The following is a 19,474-nucleotide window of genomic DNA, read 5'->3' on the forward strand; positions in this document are numbered from 1 at the left end:
TTAAAAAAAAAGCTAGTATTACCATAATTTTGGTTTGTCAGTGCACTTTTTATTTTCTACAGAATTTAAAAGATAAATGCATAAAAGTAATTACAAATATATGTTATTTATAAGGCACACAGCATGTAAAGATGTGATTTGTGTCATTAATAATATAAAGGAAAGGACAGAATAGAGTTTTTGTGTATAATTGAAATTAGGTTGGTATCAACTCAAATTTGTTATAATTTTAGAATGTTATGATAAACCTTATGATAACTACAAAGAAGATATCTACAGAGTTTACACTAAAGAAAATGAGAAGGCAGTCAAAATGTGTCACTCCCCAGAAAACACTAAAGAAAACAGTAATGGAGAAAATGAGAGGCAAAAAATGATACATACAGAAAGCAAGTAGCAAAATAGAAATAAGTTCATTATTACTTTAAATGTAAGTGGATTAAGGGGCTCCTGGGTGGCTCAGTCGGCTGAGCCTCTGAATTTGGCTCATGATCTCACAGTCTGTGAGTTCGAGCCCCGGATCGGGCTCTGTGCTGACAGCTCAGAGCCTGGAGCCTGCTTCGGATTCTGTGTCTCCTTCTCTCTCTGAGCCTCCCTTGTTCATGCTGTCTCTCTCTGTCTCAAAAATAAATAAACATTAAAAAAAATTTTTTAATGTAAGTGGATTAAACTCTCTATCAAAGGCATAGATTGGCAGAAAGGCTAAATAAGTGATCTAGCTACATGCTGTGTATGAGACATTCACTTTAGATCTAAACACAAATGGGCTAAAAGGATGGGAAAAGATATTCTATGCAAATAGTAACCAAAAGATAAAATAGAATTTAAGTCAAAAACTGTTACAAGAGACAAAGAAATATAAAGAAATATAAAGAAAGTTTATATTGATAAAAAGGTGAGTTGATCAAGAAGATATAATAATTACAAATATGTGCATCAGACGTCTGAGCCTCATAATATATGAAGCAAAAATTGACAGGATTGAGGGAGAAATATTTTTACAATAATAATTGGAAATTTCAGTGTCCACTTTCAGTAATGGATAGACAAGATAGAAGATCAATAAGGAAATTTAGGACTTGAACAACATTATGAACCAATGGGACCTAATGGACATATACAGAGCACTGCACTCAATAACAGCAGAATACACATTTGTCACAAGTACACGTGGAATATTCTCTAGGATTGACCATATGTTAAGCCAAAAAAGTATTAATTAAAAAAAAACATATGAAGTATCTTTTCTAATCACAATGGAATGAAACTAGAAAGAAGTAACTGAAAGAAACTAGGAAATTCACAAATACATGGAAATTAACACACCTTAACCAGTGGATCAAAGAAGTTACAAAGCAAACCTTGAGATAAATGAAAACATACCCAAATTTATGGGATTCAGAGAAAGAAGTACTAAAGGCTAGAATACTTCAGATTTCAAAAAATAAAGGTATAAAATCAACAACAATGTTACACCTTAAGGAACTGGGAAAAGGAGAATAAACTAAACCCCAAACTAGCAGAACATAGGAAATTATAAAGATTAGAGCAGAAATTAATAAAAAAGAAAATTAGAAAAACAATAGAAAATAAATGAAAATAAAAGTATCTTCTTTGAAGAGCTAAACAGAATTGGCAAAGTTTAATTAGATTGACTAAGGAAAAAAGAAAGTTTGAATTACTAAAATCAGAAAGGAAAGTAGGGGGTGCAACAGTTTGTCAGTTTCTTAAAAAAACTGACCATGCAGCAACATACAGTGGAGCACTTGTACTCTTGGGTATTTATTCCAGAGAAAAGGAAACGTGTTTATAGAAAAAGCTGTATACATATATTCACAGTAGTTTTATTTGCAATAGCCCCAAACTGGAAAACACCTAGGTATCTTAATAACAGATGAGTGGTTAAACAGTGGTATGTCCATACCATGGAATACTACTGAGCAATGGGAAAGAAATGAACTATCATTGTACCCAAGTTGGATTCAAAAGGGCATTATGCTGAATGAAAAAAAGTCAATCTCAAAAGATCATCTATGATATATTTCCATTTATATATATTATATATCTCTAAATGACAGAATTATGGAGATAGAACCAGATTAGTGGTTGCTAGGGGTAACAGATGGTGTTGGGAGTAGATGTGATCGAAAAGGGTAGCATGAGGGAGATCTTTGTGATGATGGAATAGTGCTGTATCTTAATTGCAGTGGTGTTTATAGGAATCTTCACATGTGATAAAGTGACATAGAACCATACACATTTATTCTACACATGTCAGTTTTTGGTTTTGATATTGTGGGGAATTATGTAAGATATGACCAATGGGAAAACGTGGGTAAAAGTTATACTGAATTTTAATGACCACATACTGAAACCATAATATATTTGAGACTTACCTTACCTGCCTCTAGAGGAGAGTCTCAAATTTGGTTAAGAGGTTTTGAATAGAAACAGACAACTACACCTATCTTAGATCCTTTCTAAGTCCAAGATTCAATAATATGTTTCTAGGCAGGATGAAGAAGAGAGTGCCCACATTATAGCTCTGTGAGAAAATGGAATTCAACTAAATGATGCTTTGGAAAGCTCAAGTCAAGGAAATACAATATAGAATACAAAAAATGCACTTTGATTTATTCAGCACTTTTCAGTTACCTACTAAATATCATTCAGTCATGGAATTGAAGATGTAAAGATGAAGAAACATGATACTTGTTCTTTTAAAATGTTTTAATGTTTATTTTATTTTTAAGAGAGACAGAGTGTGAGCAGGGGAGGGGTAGAGAGAGGGAGACAGAATCTGAAGCAGGCTCCAGGCTCTGAGCTGTCAGCACAGAGCCCGACGCAGGGCTCGAACTCACAAACTATGAGATCATGACCTGAGTCGAAGTCGGATGCTTAACCGACTGAGCCACCTAGGCGCCCCTGAAACTTGTTCCTTAAACTAGAGTGTGAGCTCCATGAGAACATAGATTTTTATTTGCTTTATTCATGTAATCATCGGTAACGTTTAGGCCAGGATCTGGCACACAATAGGTGCTAAGTAAAAATTGCTGAATCAATGGATTATCCTAAAAAGCTTAGAGTCTGATAGACAAGCCAAGATAGGTAAGAAAATAAATAGGGACAACATTTGATAGATGCTATCACAGACTTTCCCCCTTTTTCTCCTTTCAAAAAACCCTTTGTTCAGTCTTAAGTAATGCAATCACTGTGTGGGTATTCTGCTAGCACTGGAGTTAGGTATGTGCAAAATTAAACTTCAGGGCTGGCTTCCAGACCCCATTTCTACTGGTTCTGTCAGAGTCTTACCCTCAGGCGGGGATAGTGTTCCAGCTGAGTCACTGTGATACCTTCAAGAGTTGGGTTTGTTCCAGTCCTCACAGCACTGTTCTTTTACACACGGTATTGCTATACAGTTAACCCTTGAAGAACAAGGGGCTAAGAGGTGCCCCGCCCCTGCAGTTGAAAATCCTAGAACTTTTGACTCCACCAAAACTTAACTATTAATAGCCTACTGTTGACAGAAGCCTTACCTATAACATACACAGTCATTTAACACAAATTTTGTTATGTTGATTGTATTATATGCTGTATTATTACAATAAAGTAAGCTGGAGAAAAGAAAATGTTAAAATCATAAGATAAAGTACACTTACAGTACTGTATGTATATTTAAAACATCTTCCATAAATGGGCTGGCAGGGGCTGGGACAGAGGGTGGCAGCAGTGAGCCTGGCCCTGGGGTGACACTTTTCCTTAGCTTGGTGGTCTCTGCTCAGCATTGGCAGCGGCTGGGCAGCTCACAGGCACTGGGAGTGTCCTGGAGGTATATGGCTGGCTGGAGTATATGGCTGGCTATATACTCCTGCCTGGAGTATATGGCTGGCTATATACTCCTGCCTGGAGTATATGGCTGGCTATAGCTAGCAGCAGCTGTGGCCTCTGGGAGGCTGCCAGGATGCATCAGTGCTGGGCCAGGAGGGACCAGCGGCAGCTCCAGTGCAGCCCAGAGCCTTCTGGGCATGTTCTTCCGCTCCAGCCCAGTTCCTCCTGCCTGCCAGCCCTGGGTGTTCCACTGGACCACCCTGTTGGCACATGGGGTGACCTGCAGCCCTATCTGGTATCAGGGGTCTGGGGCTGCAGATGGCCTCTGTGGGCGTCCCTGCCTGGGTTCTCAGAGGGCAGCAGGCGCAACTTCTGTGCCAGTCACTTCGATTCTTCTGTGGAGACTAGGGTGGGCAGTTGTCAATAAATGCTATGTGGCTTTTGCTGTCCACTCTTAAAAACCCACCTAAAAATGGATCTGTGCAGTTCAAACCCATGTTGTTCAAGGGTCCTCTGTATTTTAAAGTAGGGATCTGGGTTAGTGAGGATGGGTAAATGAGGCAGTATAGAATACTTGTAAATTTAAGACTTGTTTAAGAATGGAAGGAAAATTTTGAGGGAGGACTCTCAGCGGGACCACCTCACACCCTGGGCCCAGCTGTCGTGAATCATCACTTGGGCTAGAACTTCACTTGCTTATAGCGGTCCTCTGTTGTTGAATCTTCTTGGGACATCCAGGACTGACACAAGCAGCTGTCTGTGAAAACTTACCCAGGGTCGTTGGACAGTAGAGGGTCAGACCAAGCCTTTATTAAGGAGTATAGAGCACTCACTTCTTTGCTGCAGAGTAGAGGGATTAAAGAGGTGATTATTTCCATTATCTGGGGCGTGTTCCTTTAGCTTCTTTTAGGTGGTAAGAAACAAATTGGCTTATTTCACTCTAGACGCTTATTGTAAAGAATGTGTCTCAGTTGGCCTTCATGAAAATTTGACATTGTTGCAGACACTAGAGTAACTTCAGTGGTACCTCTTTGTCTTCCAGTTCATTTGTTACCAACTGTAGTGTTTCCACCATTTTGATAGCTAATCTTTCACTCTACTTCCACTCAGTTTCTTGGGTGACTGTGCACTCTCTAATTCATTCTTAATTTTTCTCAGCAGGAAAGGGTCAAGTTGGGTTGTCCAATTATTTATTATCCAGTTGGACAAAGCTCTCGTGAGTTACCTCAAAGGCTCCTTAGATGGCCTCTCGGTTGGAAGCTGATGACTTGTCATAGTTCTTTGTAACCAGAGTCTTATTTTCTCATCATCTAAACTATGGTGATCATACTGAAAGAACTGTCTATGGTCATTTCCTTAGAAGGAACATGTGTGTCCTTGGTAGATATTCAGAGCATCATTTATTACTCTTTATCAGTGGGTCACTGGGAGCTTTCAGACCAAAGGAGATGTAGAAATTGCTGCAGATACACAGGGTGTATTTCTGGTTTCCAAAAGGAATAGCCCATGGCTAACCAAAACAAAATCAAATTATCTTTACTTGCCCTGGTTCAACAACCTTTTTTTTTTTTTTTATTTTTATTTTTTTTCAACGTTTATTTATTTTTGGGACAGAGAGAGACAGAGCATGAACAGGGGAGGGGCAGAGAGAGAGGGAGACACAGAATCGGAAACAGGCTCCAGGCTCTGAGCCATCAGCCCAGAGCCTGACGCGGGGCTTGAACTCATGAACCGCGAGATCGTGACCTGGCTGAAGTCGGACGCTTAACCGACTGCGCCACCCAGGCGCCCCTCAACAACCTTTTATAGAAATCATTGTTTTAGATACTAATAGCAACTCAGGTGTACATATTATATTTATACCTTTTAGTTTTTTTTAATGGATTTTGCTATAACTAATGAAGTCTTACTAAATAAGAAAGGATCAAATGTATACTTGGAACTATGCATGAAACTGAGCCATTAAATATGATTAAAAATGGGAAAAGAATAGATTGTTGTGACCTTCATCCCACCTAATGATTCAAGGTGTTAGAAAAAAAGCAGCTTAGAGTACACATCTTTGCACATTTTCTTTATCTGGGATAGTAAGTAAGCTAAGAACTAGAGACCTTAATGAGGATTTTTTTTTAAAGATTTTATTTTTAAGTAATCTTTACACTCAACATGGGGTTTTTAACTTACAACCCCAAGATCAAGAGTTGCATGTTCCACCGACTGAGCCAGGTAGGCACTCCATTAATGAGGGTTTTATATATGAAGGCCTTCTTTGGGGAATGCATATTTTTCTAGAGGCCAGGTAGCTGAAGAATGACATTTTGTGAGTGGTCAGTCTACTACTTGATCTTCTCCAAGAAAATTAGTAAGACATTTTGAGACCACAATAAACTAGTTTTTAAAAAAAAATTTTTTTTTAACGTTTATTTATTTTTGAGACAGAGAGAGACAGAGCATGAATGGGGGAAGGACAGAGAGAGAGGGAGACACAGAATCGGAAGCAGGCTCCAGGCTCTGAGCCATCAGCCCAGAGCCCGACGCGGGGCTCGAACTCACGGACCGCGAGATCATAACCTGAGCTGAAGTCGGACGCTTAACCGACTGAGCCACCCAGGCGCCCCACAATAAACTAGTTTTAATGTTTGTTGAAACATATGGAGAGTCAAAGCTAGTTTGAAAGGGATTACCACGCAGTTGGTATATCCTGATTTCATCAGTGGCTTCATTCAACTTAGCTTCATGAAAATTACTTTATTATTTTTCTCATTTTACTAAAAACTAGTGAAAACTTTTTAATGGATGGGAATCACTGGGTTGCATGGTTAATATTGCATGGTGGTCTCTTAGCTGGTTGTGCCATACCAGAGAGTGTCGTGCCATCTTGAAGGGGAGAGCACCTGGTCGTGAGTCTGTGCCATATCAAATCCACCAAGAGTGCTGTTGCCGGGTAGGAAGCCTTAGAGGGGAGGAGAGGTGCAGGAGGCAGGAGTGACAAGAAGACCCGGGTGGGTCTGGATGAAGGATGTTGACAGGATTAATAATGACTCTGAGCAAAAAGAAAATTCTTAAAGGAAGAGTCTTTAAAGCCCAGGGCCATTTTGTTCTGGAACTAAGAAAGAAAATGAATTCTTAGGACTCTTCTCTCAGTTCATTCCAGTGAGGTCAGACTGAGAAAGAAAGCATCTTGCTCTATCTAAGAGATTTTGTTTTGGAATATAATATTTTTCTATCCTCTGTGGTAAGTGATTGTAGCCTATTTAGAAGGGAAAAATCTGAGCTCAGTTGGAGAGTTCTCTGCTATTTTAGAGTTATGTCGTCTCTGATTTTACTTTATTTTTTTTCCTTCAGGTTGCTTGATTGGGGCTGTGAATCTCAAATCCAGCAACCGAACCCCAGTGGTACAAGAATTTGAAAGTAAGTACAAGGGAGAGACCACTAGGAGAATAGGCGCCATCTAACGGACACTTGGTAGTCTTACAGCCAACTGAGGACAAACACACACACTGTAGTGCCAGAGATGTTCAGGTGGGTGGCCCCTTGGCAGTGCATCTGGTGTACAGGTGGGTCAGTGCAACACTGCTTCAGCAGGCCAACAGGGAACTCTGCAGCTTTTACATGGGCTAAAATCCGATTTCTGCTCTGGCTTTATACGTATACAACAAAGAATTTTCATATATATAAGCAGAGTATTAAGGGGGAATGTGTATTCTATTTAGTAAAAGCCCTTGCTAATCACATGTATTATTTTTCTGGCTAAAATTTATCTTTTGCTAAGGTCACTTGGAGCCTGGAGATAGGTAGATTTGTAACCTGCATGAAAGACGTCTCTAAAATTTGCGATAACTTGCATGTTCTGGGTACATAAGTGATTGTAAAATTGTTTCACATCCTCTGAGAGTTCTTTTCTTCTTCTTCTTCTTCTTCTGCTCATTAGGTGTGGAACTCTCTTGTATCATTACGGATTCACAGACAAATGACCCCAGGATTGAATGGAAGAAAATTCAAGATGACCGAACTGCATATGTGTTTTTTGACAACAGAATCCAGGGTATGACCCTCTAATCCCTTCCTTTGTCCACAAGGTCCAGGCATGTACTTGTGGCCAGAGACTTTCCTCTGACTGGTCCTGCATCTGTAGCAAGGATTGGTTTCTTGTTTTGTTTGTTTCACTTATAGAAAACTCAAACGTAGAAAAGTAATGAGAACAGTGTATTGAACCTCCCCATCCCTGTCATCCAGCTTTAACAAGTATCACCTCTTTAGTGAGGATTTAAATCTGTCTGCCCATCCTGTTGGAGTATCAGAGTGAACATTTTGTTAGGCCATCCTCTTATCACAGTCCATGACATTTGTGATACAAGCTGCATGAGTTAATCAGAAAGATCACGTGGAGCAGCAGGGAGACACATATTTACTGAGCACCTACTATGTGCCACACTTCCCATGTTGAGAAAGCGTTTGCTAGAACAGAGGTCAGCATAGGGAGTTCTCGGGTTGCATGAGGTAGGGGCAGGGTGGGTGGTGGGGAAGGCTTCCCAGAAGTGACATCTAGACAAGGTGATGAAGCTGGGTAACCAGTGAGGGGCTGGTGAAGAGGGGTGGATAAAGGTGTTGGGCAAGAAAGAGTGTTGTATATAAAGATGTGGAAGCAAAAACCAGCTTGGTTCAGGGAAACTGCAAGTTCTCTACCATAGCTGGGACTTAGGGAGGTGAGAGAGGAGGGATTCTCCACAGCTGGGAAGGCATGCCAGGGCCAGGCAAGAATGAGGGTCCATAAAGATTTTTAGGAGGAAAGTGTCATGATTTCATTTACACTTCAGGAAGACTGACTTGCCTGCCTTGTAGAGAAGAGATTGGAGAGGGAAACTCAGAGCAGAAGTGCTAATTCTGAATTTTTTGCAGATTGCAGAAGGGAGTTGCTAATGGCCTGAGCTAAGGTCAAGGCAGTGTAGAGAGAGATGAGGAGGGGTTGCTAAGGGCTGGCTGTGGCAAGGGAGGGAGAAGGAGGAATTACAGATGAATACCATGGGACCTTCCCTTCACTCTGACAGGAGGGACATGGTGGACATGAGGGACAAATGAAGCTACTTCTAAAGGCTGGCTTCAGAGTTGTCAGAGAACCTGCTAGTTGAGGCTTCAGAGGAGAATGGAGATTTTGTGGAAACAGCCTAATCTCGGTCTTCCTGCTTTGGGTCCCCAATATCATCAGGAGTGATAGACTTTTAAATACCATTTTTTTCCCTCACCAGTGTCTCCCCCACCTCTTAATTTTGAAGAGATGGAAATATTTTTCCCAGAAAACAAGTCCATTTTCTCTGGCAACTTAGGCTGCTGCTGATAAACCCTGTACACACACTTGTGATCATCAGAAAAACCAAGTAGGAATTTTCTTAAAGCACTTCTGTGTCTGGGAATTAAACACTCTTAGCCAGAGGGAGGGGGAAGGTATTTACACACAAAATATGAAGGCTGGAGGAAAACTTGAATCTGCTTGGTCTCTCCTCTTGCCTCAGTTCAGGTCTGTGCTAAAACATCCTGATAGATCTTTAAAAATTTTATTATTGAAGTATGGGTGAAATACAGTGTTACATTAGGTTCAAGTATACAGCCTAGTGATTAGACAAATCTGTACCTGACTCAGGCTCACTGCAAAAAGTGTAGTCACTGTACATGATTACAATATCACTGATGGTGTTCCCTATGTTGTACTTTTTATCTCTGTGACTTACTTATTTTATAACTGGAATTTTGTGCCTCTTAATTCCCTTCACCTCACCCTCCTCCCCTCCAGCAACCACCAATTTGTTCTCTGTATTTATTAATCTGTTTGTTTTTTTTTCTATTGTTTTGTTTTTTAGATTCCACATGTAAGTGAAATCGTATGGTACTTGTCTTTCTCTGTCTGACCTCACTTCACTTAGCATAATACCCTGTAGGCCCATCCATGTTGTCACAAATGGCAAAATCTCATTCTTTTTTATGGTTGAATAATATTCTCAATAATACACACACACACACACACACACACACACACACACACACCCATATCTTTGATAGATTTTTATTTACTAATTTCTTAAATTGTTGAAATTCTAATCCTCTACTGAGGGCGGCTGAATAACAAACCTTCCTATTAGAAAATACCTTTGGAATGTTCATCCTTTGCAATAAGCATTTTGCTGTTTTTATTCTATTATGGTAAATCCTTCCTGTTCTTGCCACCATTCAGCAGGTTTAGTAATAATTAGTTTCTATGTTTGTGTCATTTTCCTCCTAACTCCTTCCCTTATTTGTCATTCTTTAGGTTCTTCATGCTTCTTTGAAAGAGTTACCATCTTTTTGTGCTTTAAATGTTTTAAAAATTAAGATACAATTTGTATGGTATAAAACTCATACTTTTAAAGTGTATACTTCAGTAGTTGTTAGTATATTCAACAAAGATATATATCTCTCACCACCATCAAATTCCAGAACACCTTCACCAGCCTCCAGAGAAACTACATGTTTATTAGCAGTTACTCCCCTCCCCTTAATCCCCTCCTCCTGGCAGCCAGTAATCTCCTTTGTCTCTGTGGATTTGCCTGTTGTGGACACTTCATAGAAATGGAGGCATACAGTGTGTGGTCCTTTGTGACTTCTTTGACTTAGCATATTGTTTCCAAGGTTCATCCACATTGTAGCATGTGTCACTACTGCATTCCTTTTTATATGGAAGAATATTCCATTGTAAGTAGGCTAATTTTTAAAATCCATTTATCAATTGATGTACATTTGGGTTGTTTCCAATTTTTGGCTGTTATCAATAATGCTGCTGTGGGTATTCATGTAGACATAATGGTTTTTGTGTAAATACCAGTTTTCATTTGGGGAAGATACATGACCAGAAGTATAATTGCTAGGTAATATGGTAGTAGCATGTATAGTTGTTGTTGTCGTTGTTGTTTTTAAGAACTTGCCAAACTCTATTCCAAAGTGGCTACACCATTTTACATCCCTTTAGCAGTCTATTTCCCCACATCCTCACTAACACTTGTAATTGTTCATCTTTTCAGTTCTGCCCTATGTGGGCGTGAAGTGGTATCTCATTGTGGTTTTGATTTGCATTTCCCTGGTGACTAATGATTTCGAGCATCTTTTCATGTTCTTAGTGGACATTTGTATATTTTCTTTGGAGAAATGTCTACTCAAATCCTTCGTCCATTTTTAACTAGGTTATTTGTCTAATTATTTTTGAGTTGCAAATTCTTTATGTATTCTGGATACTAGCCCTTTGTCAGATTCATGATTTGTAAATACTTCCTCCAATTCAGTGGATTGTCTTTTCAAAATTTGCATGTGTCCTTTGAAGCACAGAAGTGTTTAAATTTTTTATGAAAGTCCAATGAAGGCCAAGGTAACTTTTTTTATCCTTATGGTTTTGGTACCATTTCTAAGAAATCATTGCTTAATCCCAGGTCATGATGATTTATGTCGATGTTTTTTTCCTAAGAGTCATACTGTTAACTCTTACAGAAAGGTCTTTGTTGTGTATGGTATGAGGTAGGGGTCCAATCTCATTCTCTGGCATGTGGATATCCAGTTATCCCACCACCATTTATGAATACTGGTTGTTTTTTAATGTTGTTTGTTTGATTTTTTTTTCTCTTTAAATGGGGAATCCTGGCTGGGAATGATGAAGAGGAAATGAGGTCCCTGCTTTAACAACAAAGACACATGTAATGAGTCCTCTTACACACCAGGTACTATTTTGCTGCTCAGTGTCCTCAGTTCATCTCTGTTGTAAAGGAGCAGAAAAAAATCCAGTCTGAAATCTCCTAATTGAGGCATTAAATGCTGGCTCCAGAAGCCACCTTCTTTAAGTGGCAAAGATGTTCTTACTTTTTATTTTTATTTTTTAAAGTTTTTACCTTTTTATTTATATTGAGAGAGAGATCGAGAGCAAGTGGGGGAGGGGTGGAGAGAGAGGGAGAGAGAGAATCCAAGCAGGCTCCACACTGTCAGCACAGAGCCGGACATGGGGCTCGAACTCCCAACCATGAGATCCTGACCTGAGCCAAAATCAAGAGTCAGATGCTTAACTGACTGAGCCACCCAGGCTACCCCCAAAATGTTTTTAAACAGTTTTTTTTTTTGTGTGTTCTGTTTCCTCTTTTCTATAGGAGATTTGGCAGGTCGTGCAGAATTATTGGGTAAAACGTCTTTAAGGATCTGGAATGTGACCCGGACAGACTCAGCCCTTTATCGCTGTGAAGTGGTTGCTCGAAATGACCGCAAAGAAATTGATGAGATTGTCATTGAGTTAACTGTGCAAGGTAGTAACTCACATGAAGTTAAAACATGTTCTCCCTTTCAGGCCTCATGAGTCTGTCTATTAAAAAAAAAAAAAAAGGATTGGGGAAGGGGAAAAAAGAATAAAGATCAGCTCTTTCTTTCTTTCTTTCTAGAGCTACATCCCAGGGGGTATTGCAGGACTTGCAGAGCTTGGACTGAGTCGGGGTGGAAGGTGAGAAGGGAAGTGGAACTCCTGCCACTCCCCTCCACCAGCTGTAGGAGGTGCTCCTCAGGGAGATGGAGGCATTAGAAATGTGTTGTGGGACTATATGTGGGGGGTGAGCTGTGAGGCAGATGCAGTGGCAGATCAGAGCCTGCAGGCAGGATGTGGGGATGGCAGTGGTGCAGGAATCCCCTGGCTGGTTTTCCTGGTTTTGGAGATTTATTGTGGGCTTTGATAAGAAGCCATGTTGTTGATTTTAAACCCCAACCTGTGTTTCTCCCACAGTGAAGCCGGTACCTCCTGTGTGCAGAGTACCAAAGGCTGTACCCGTGGGCAAGACAGCCACGCTGCAGTGCCAGGAGAGTGAGGGCTTCCCCCGGCCTCACTACAGCTGGTATCGAAATGACGTGCCGCTGCCCACAGATTCCAGAGCCAATCCCAGATTTCGAAACTCCTCTTTTCTCTTAAACTCTGAAACAGGCACTCTGGTAAGATCTCTTCTCAGAGGTGAGGATAGAAACGTCTTTATTGGGGAAGGGATTCCTATTGTGGAAAGAGCACTTATTGAGAGAGACAATGAACTTTATAACACAGGAGCTAAAAACCCATAATGTTGGAGATTCTGTGGGAAAAATGAACCTCCCCTTCTTTCTATAAACAAGTTCTAAGGGGATAAAATAAAGGGAAACCTGGAGAATAAAGTGTGATTATGTGATTATGAAGGGATAGTAAACAAATGTAATGGGTGGATGATGTTAGGGTCCTGATATGAATAACCAATTATAAAAATCATGAGACAATCAGGGAAATTGGATTACTGGCTGGATATTTGATTAAGGAATTGTTAGTTGCTTTAGGTACCATAATGGTATTGTTACAATGTTAAGAAGCTCTTGTCTTTTAGAGATGCATACTGAAGTATTTATGGATAAAATGTGTCTAGAATTTTCTTCAAAATGACCTAGTGGTGGTGGTGGGAAGTGGGTGGGGGGAGAGACGAAGTAAGATTGGTCATGTGCAGAAGACAGAATTGCCCTCAGCAGCATCTCACCGAGCTTTTACCACAGCTACATCTCCTGGTGGTGTATCTAACGTAGCCACAAGCAGGTTATACTAGGATCCTCTGTATTTGTATTGCCCAAGTGTTGCCTGAGAAACAATCATTATCAGAGAGTCCCTTTCCGTGAATAAAAGTAAAGCTCACATTGCATTCTGAATGTTATTAGGCTTTGATGTCTCCAGAAACCTAATGGGATCTCATTGTTCAGGAGCTCTTGGGCAAGACTTGGGAAAAAATTATCGGGGAAGAACCTGGACACTGACCAGGAAACCAAAAGGAAACTAAGAGCAAATAGACATTTTACTATGTTCTGAACTTAGCAGCTTGGTGGGGGATAAGCATGGCAGTATCATCTCTTCTGTCCCCAGAGGTGTACCCTGTTGATTAGTCTCGTGGTTTACTTGTGATTTCCGGAAACAGGTTTTCAGTGCTGTTCACAAGGAAGACTCTGGGCAGTATTACTGCATTGCTTCTAATGATGCAGGCTCAGCCAGGTGTGAGGAGCAGATGATGGAAGTCTGTGAGTTATTTTTTGAAAATATTTCATCTGAAGACTGGCAAGTGGATAGAACATTTTTAATTTAATATTAGACCATCAGTTTAGACAACTATTGTGCCATAGGTCAGCTTTCTTCTGGAGATGACTGGATTCACCAAAACCCATTAGGGGACATTGAAAGGAAAGATGAGAGAGTTCTGAGTAACAGCTAAATGACTAAGAAGTGGGTACTTGCAATATGTTTATCTCCTCAAAATAGACCTTCAGGAGTCTTCTGGTGTTGGGAACGTAGCTAATCATGTCACTTTTCAAATAAACTCCATTTCTTTGGTTATTGATAGGATTATCAAAACATAACATTGTGTAAGGTCTCCAGCAATTTATCCAGTTATAACCATTTTGTTATAAGCTGAAACCCAGAGTTTTAGCCCCAGTAACTTTACCCTATTCTGTGATGATGCTGTCTCTAGGGTACTGGTTCTGAAGGGGTGGTGTTGGGGGCAGGATGGGGCACACCTCCTTCCTTCCTGGGTATAACTGACCCCAGAGCAGTGTTTTCCAGACTTGCCTGATCATGAGAATCATTTGAGTGCACTTGCACATACAGATTCCAAGGCCTCACCCCAGGCCTATGGACTCAGTCCCCAGGGGAGTGTCGGTGGAAATGTCTGTGTGTAAAACATTCCAGGTGATTCTTGTCATCTGTCAAATTTGGGAAACTGCTCCAGGGCAGGAGGAAGATTCCTGGGCTTTGCCCCAAACCTATTGAATCTCTAGTGATAGAGGTTGGGAATTGGATGTTTTAAAGTCAGGATTTCAAGTTTTAAATGCACACTCACATTTGAAATCACTGCACTGAGATAAAGGAGAATTTTAACAACTTCCAAGTTGTTTTCCATTATGTTTTCCATTGCATTTTTATTTGCATGAAGGAAACACCCCCAGTGCCCCAGCTGACAGGGACTGAGTATCTTTGCCCCGTATATAGAAATGGGAAGAGGAGGGGATCAAGGGGTTTCCTCTAAGAGGGCTTATAGATATGAGGCCAGGCAGCTGCTGGTGAAAGGTCACGTTCCTGACTCATATTTTTACCTTTAAGTACTGTGTGAAACTAGTTCTCTTCCCCCAAATAATCCACAGCAAAGGGAATCCCTGGAAATTAGGAACTTTTTCTTCTTTGAGATTCCTGGCACCTTATTCTGTCTTTATAGTGAAACCATTTCCTCCATTAATAATATTTTTGGGGATTTAACCAGAGGGTTTTTTTTAATTTTTAAAAAATTTTTTACATTTATTTATTTTTTAGAGACACAAGCAGGAGGGGCAGAGAGAGAGGGAGACACACAAAGCAGGCTCCAGGCTCTGAGCTGTCAGCACAGAGCCCGGTGCGGGGCTTGAACCCACAAACCATGAGATCATGACCTGAGCCAAAGTCGGACGCTTAACCGACTGAACCACCCAGGCACCCCAAGGATTTTAAAGCCTTTTATACAACGCTAAGCCCCTTTTAATACAGGATTAAGTATAATAGCATTTCAACTGTGGAGGTCTCAGTAGTTTTACAAGTGAGATCAGGAGTATGGGGTCCTATTTGTTAATGGGCTAGAAAGAGTTTTAAGTGCTCTCACTCTGCTGGCTGGGGTAGGCATGAGGGGGCAGGGCGGCGATGTGGAAGGATAAAGGAGGGAGGCACAGTGGGGTCAGGGGCTTTTATAAGACCAGATAGTGTGTATTCTCTCTTCCCTCCATCCATCTTTCTCCAGATGACCTGAACATTGGTGGCATTATTGGGGGGATCCTGGTGGTGCTTGCTGTACTGGCCCTGATAACAGTAGGCATCTGCTGTGCATACAGACGGGGTTACTTCATCAATAATAAGCAGAATGGTGAAAGGTGAGCCTGTCTTCTGTCTTAAGTGACAAAACCAAAGTTTAAGTTGGCATCCTATGAAAAATCAGTAGTCACTGAAGTCCTCTCTCTCGTATTTCAGTTACAAGAGTCCGGGGAAGTCAGATGGAGTTAACTATGTCAGGACAGAGGAAGAGGTAAGGAAAGGAGTTTCAGAACCTAGAAAGGGGGGTCCTCAAGCAGGAAAATGACACTCCTTCTTGGAAACTCTCCCGATATAATATTTTATACACTCTGGCATCATAGTTCTCAGGCTCTAGTAGATGTTACTTTTGAAGAATGGTTTCATTTGATTTGTTTTGCCTTAAGTTTCTTCTTCAGGAAAACCGTGATTAGACCTGACTTCCTCTGTTCCTCTTCCTGTCCTCCTCGGGCCCCTTGGTTGGTAGAGGATAGCCGTGTCTAACCCTGTGCTGGCCTTGCAGGGCGACTTCAGACACAAGTCATCATTTGTGATCTGAGATCTGACGGTGTGGCTGAGGGAGCACACGCAAATACCTCCACCAGAAACTCCTATCAAGAACAGCCCGGGGCCAAGTGCACTTGGACAGAGCTACACACTTGCGCAAAAGCTTTTTGTTTGGCCAAAGTTGACTGCTACTTCTTTCTTACTTTTTAACAAGCCACATAAATAAAAGAAGTTCCCTCCAGCTGGGCCCAGTCATCATAAGGAAAAAAATTATATTTCACTGAGGCTGATTCCCAGTCTATTTCTGGCCTTGTTCCCACCTGAGTGTTAGGGTCGCTGTGAGGCTCTTGCTCACAGAAGCTGGGCTGGGCACCATGGGCCTCTGAAGGCAGTGTGTTTGCCACTCACTGACATCAGCTAGGGTGAGCCCCGTGAGAGGGGCCACAGGGCAGCCACATAGCACCAGTACTGCAGGACTTGAGAGCATGACCCACCGTGAAACCTTGCAGCTGGAGTTTGAACCAGTCAGTCCAGAAAAGTGGCATTTTATGCAATGACCTTGTTTCATAGTGGCCCACAGTCAGCACTGTACTCATTGTTCTTAAAGGTTCTATTGATCAGTATTTTAGTGTCCTTCATGGAAAATCTCTTTGGAATTTTATTAAAACAGCTCAGATCAGGAAGATATATTGTTTGTTGGAAGAAGGGATCTTCTTACCTGTAGGAACACTGCTTGTCCTTTGGGGGGTGGGGTGGATGTGTGGGATGTTCAGTATTTAAAGAAAACCTTCATTTTAGGTGAAATCTGAAATGGTACTAAAATCATGTTCTGCTTTTCTATGGGTATTTTATAAAATTTTACATTCTAAATTTTTGCTAAAGATGTATTTTGGTTATTGAAAAGAAAATTTCTATTTAAACTGTAAATATGTTGTCATTACAGTGTTAAATAACCTATTTTTTTAAAAATTTCAACTTAAGGTAGGAGTTCCAAACTACTAGCGTTAAATTGGAAGATATCAATGATTAAAGAGTATTTTGACCCAAGAAATCCTCTCAAGGAGGCTTATTGGAACATTCCTTTTTTCCACATAAGTATCAGCATTTTTCACAAGAGAACTTACGTTGGCTATACATCAGATCATTGTTACTTAGGAAACCTTAAAAAACAAATTCCAGTTGAATAATGTTAGTATCTGTTTGCATCTCTCCTAAAGACATAAGGAGCTCTAAGGTTAGCTTTGAATGGCCTCTTCACTCAAACTACCTGTGCCCAAAGACCACCCAGAACTGCTTAGACATACATGTGAAATGTCAGCCAATCCCTGGACTTGAGTCTTGTGCCCCACTCTAAATACTGGCTACTAACATGAAGGCTGGCCAGCATGCGCACTGCCATCTTTAATGCTCAGACAGTGGCTCTATGTTAGCTTTATGTGTTGGACAGTTCTAAGGTGTACACTTCAGGAAGGGTAGGTGTCCTCCATGTGGCATCCCAACCTTTGGGTCCCCTGTGACAGAGCTCTTTTTGGTTGTGGATGGCTCATGAAACAAAGCAGCAGCTGCTGTTTGGTTTTAAAATTCATTTTACTTATTTGTGTAGTTCCTAAGACTGTCCAGGGCCAAAGGCAGTTCTGAAATCAACTACAATAATGTTTTTTAAGAAAATGAATTCCACTATTCCCTTTGCCATGAAGAAAGCACAGACACCGCAAGTTGCGTCTTGCTTCACAATAAACCATTATGTGGCGGCAGAGAGGCCAGCCTTTTGAAGCCAGTTGGGTAGTGCAGCCAGAGCAGAAAGCCTGATGGTGAGAAAAGTGAAATGCCTGAATCAAGGCCATTTTCTGATTTTGATTTTAAAGTCTTTTTCTACCCAAGACACTGCAGCTCACTGTGTGTGGGACATTAGAAACATCGTTATAAAGCCCTTGTTCTTCAAGAGCAGATGTTCTTTGCCTCAGATATGTTGCTGTGTTAAACTCACAATGTGAAGAGGTTTGAAGAAGGAGCTGCTCAGAGGAGCACCCCCCAGTTCCACTGTGTCCTTAAAGGATGGTTTTTGGGTGGAAGGATGTAGTCATCTTGGTATTAAACTTCAGTGTCTTAATTTTTTCTACTTTGGGTTTTTTTTTAATTGAATACTTGAGACTTATGTTGACTTTTCTAAGTTATGTGAATACTTTACCATGGGATATTTGGCAGAAGCGGTGGGCAACTCTTCATAATTGCTTAATGGTACCCATCTTCTTTTGCATTTGGGTCTTGAATGCTTAGACTTAAGACTGTCCACCTATTTGGTGGAAAGGGATAGTGTCCCCGTTCTCTGGGAAGCAACACTTTGACTGCCATCTTGGTTGTCATAGTGATAGGGCAGCCTTATCACCTCCCTTCTTATGACCCTAAAACCTCCTATCCTAGTGCCATGTGAACTGGGTCTGACAGAAGCGAGTATGGAGTCTGGGAAGTAGTTGCCTAACGTAAAAATGTAGGCTGAAAAGGAACATTCATGTGTTTTTAAAATGTGAATGCGGCTGAAAACTCGAAGCCTCTACAAGGCTGTTGTGGCCTTTGGTGTGGCTGTTGCTGTACATAGAGACTTGTACTAACACACCTAGAAGTTGGTATTTGTTAAACCTCATTTATAAAAGCTTTAAAAAAAAAAAAAAACCCTGCCTCATTATTTCTCTTTCTTATATGCTCTTACCTTGGGTTTACCTCTTTTTCCTAGCATTTTGTTAGGCAAATACATTTAAGATGGTATAGTCCCAGGTTTAAAGAGAGACTGCCATCAAGTACCGTCTACCTGATCTGGAGATAAGTCTTTACTCAACACTGCTCTGTGACTTCCTCTGCCAATGACAACGTCCATGTGTGTCACTGTTCATATATGGGAGAGCTGAGGGGTAGAGCACAATGACATTCTACCTTTCAGATCCAATTACCACATTTATTTAAAAAAATAGCAACACAGTAACCCTGCACTTTTGCTTCTGTAGTCCTGGGATTAAAAAGTGAACTGACTGAATTTCTTCCCGGTCACTCTTGGACAAAACATGAATGGACATGTTTTAAGGTTACCCAATGGCATCAGAAGAAGACACCAAAGCCATTCCCCCTCGTGGGAGCAGTCTTTGTGGAGCTTAAGACAAGCCAGCATTAGTGCACGCAGGTCAGGACCCAAGGGGGACTTTCACAAGCAGGCCTACATTCACACACTAAGAAGGATGTGTGCTGTTAGGAGGCAAAGGGACAGGAACTGAACATTACTGACAAAGG

General features: G+C 40.9%; 1 protein-coding gene across 1 annotated transcript in view; it reads left to right on the forward strand.

Moving 5' to 3' along the window:
* The window catches only part of JAM3 (junctional adhesion molecule 3), a 117,896-nt gene extending 99,031 nt beyond the window's left edge, over positions 1-18,865 (forward strand). The window contains exons 3-10 of the mRNA XM_040483590.1: positions 7,174-7,239; positions 7,760-7,873; positions 11,985-12,137; positions 12,605-12,807; positions 13,800-13,899; positions 15,642-15,771; positions 15,869-15,923; positions 16,212-18,865. Coding sequence (XP_040339524.1) covers positions 7,174-7,239; positions 7,760-7,873; positions 11,985-12,137; positions 12,605-12,807; positions 13,800-13,899; positions 15,642-15,771; positions 15,869-15,923; positions 16,212-16,247 — 857 coding nt within the window. The 3' untranslated portion in view covers positions 16,248-18,865. The remainder of the gene's footprint in view (positions 1-7,173; positions 7,240-7,759; positions 7,874-11,984; positions 12,138-12,604; positions 12,808-13,799; positions 13,900-15,641; positions 15,772-15,868; positions 15,924-16,211) is intronic.
* The last annotated feature ends 609 nt before the right edge of the window (positions 18,866-19,474 follow it).

This window comes from Herpailurus yagouaroundi, unplaced genomic scaffold, assembly GCF_014898765.1.
Source record: "Herpailurus yagouaroundi ecotype Mexico unplaced genomic scaffold, PumYag 161, whole genome shotgun sequence".
Lineage (NCBI taxonomy): Eukaryota > Metazoa > Chordata > Mammalia > Carnivora > Felidae > Herpailurus > Herpailurus yagouaroundi.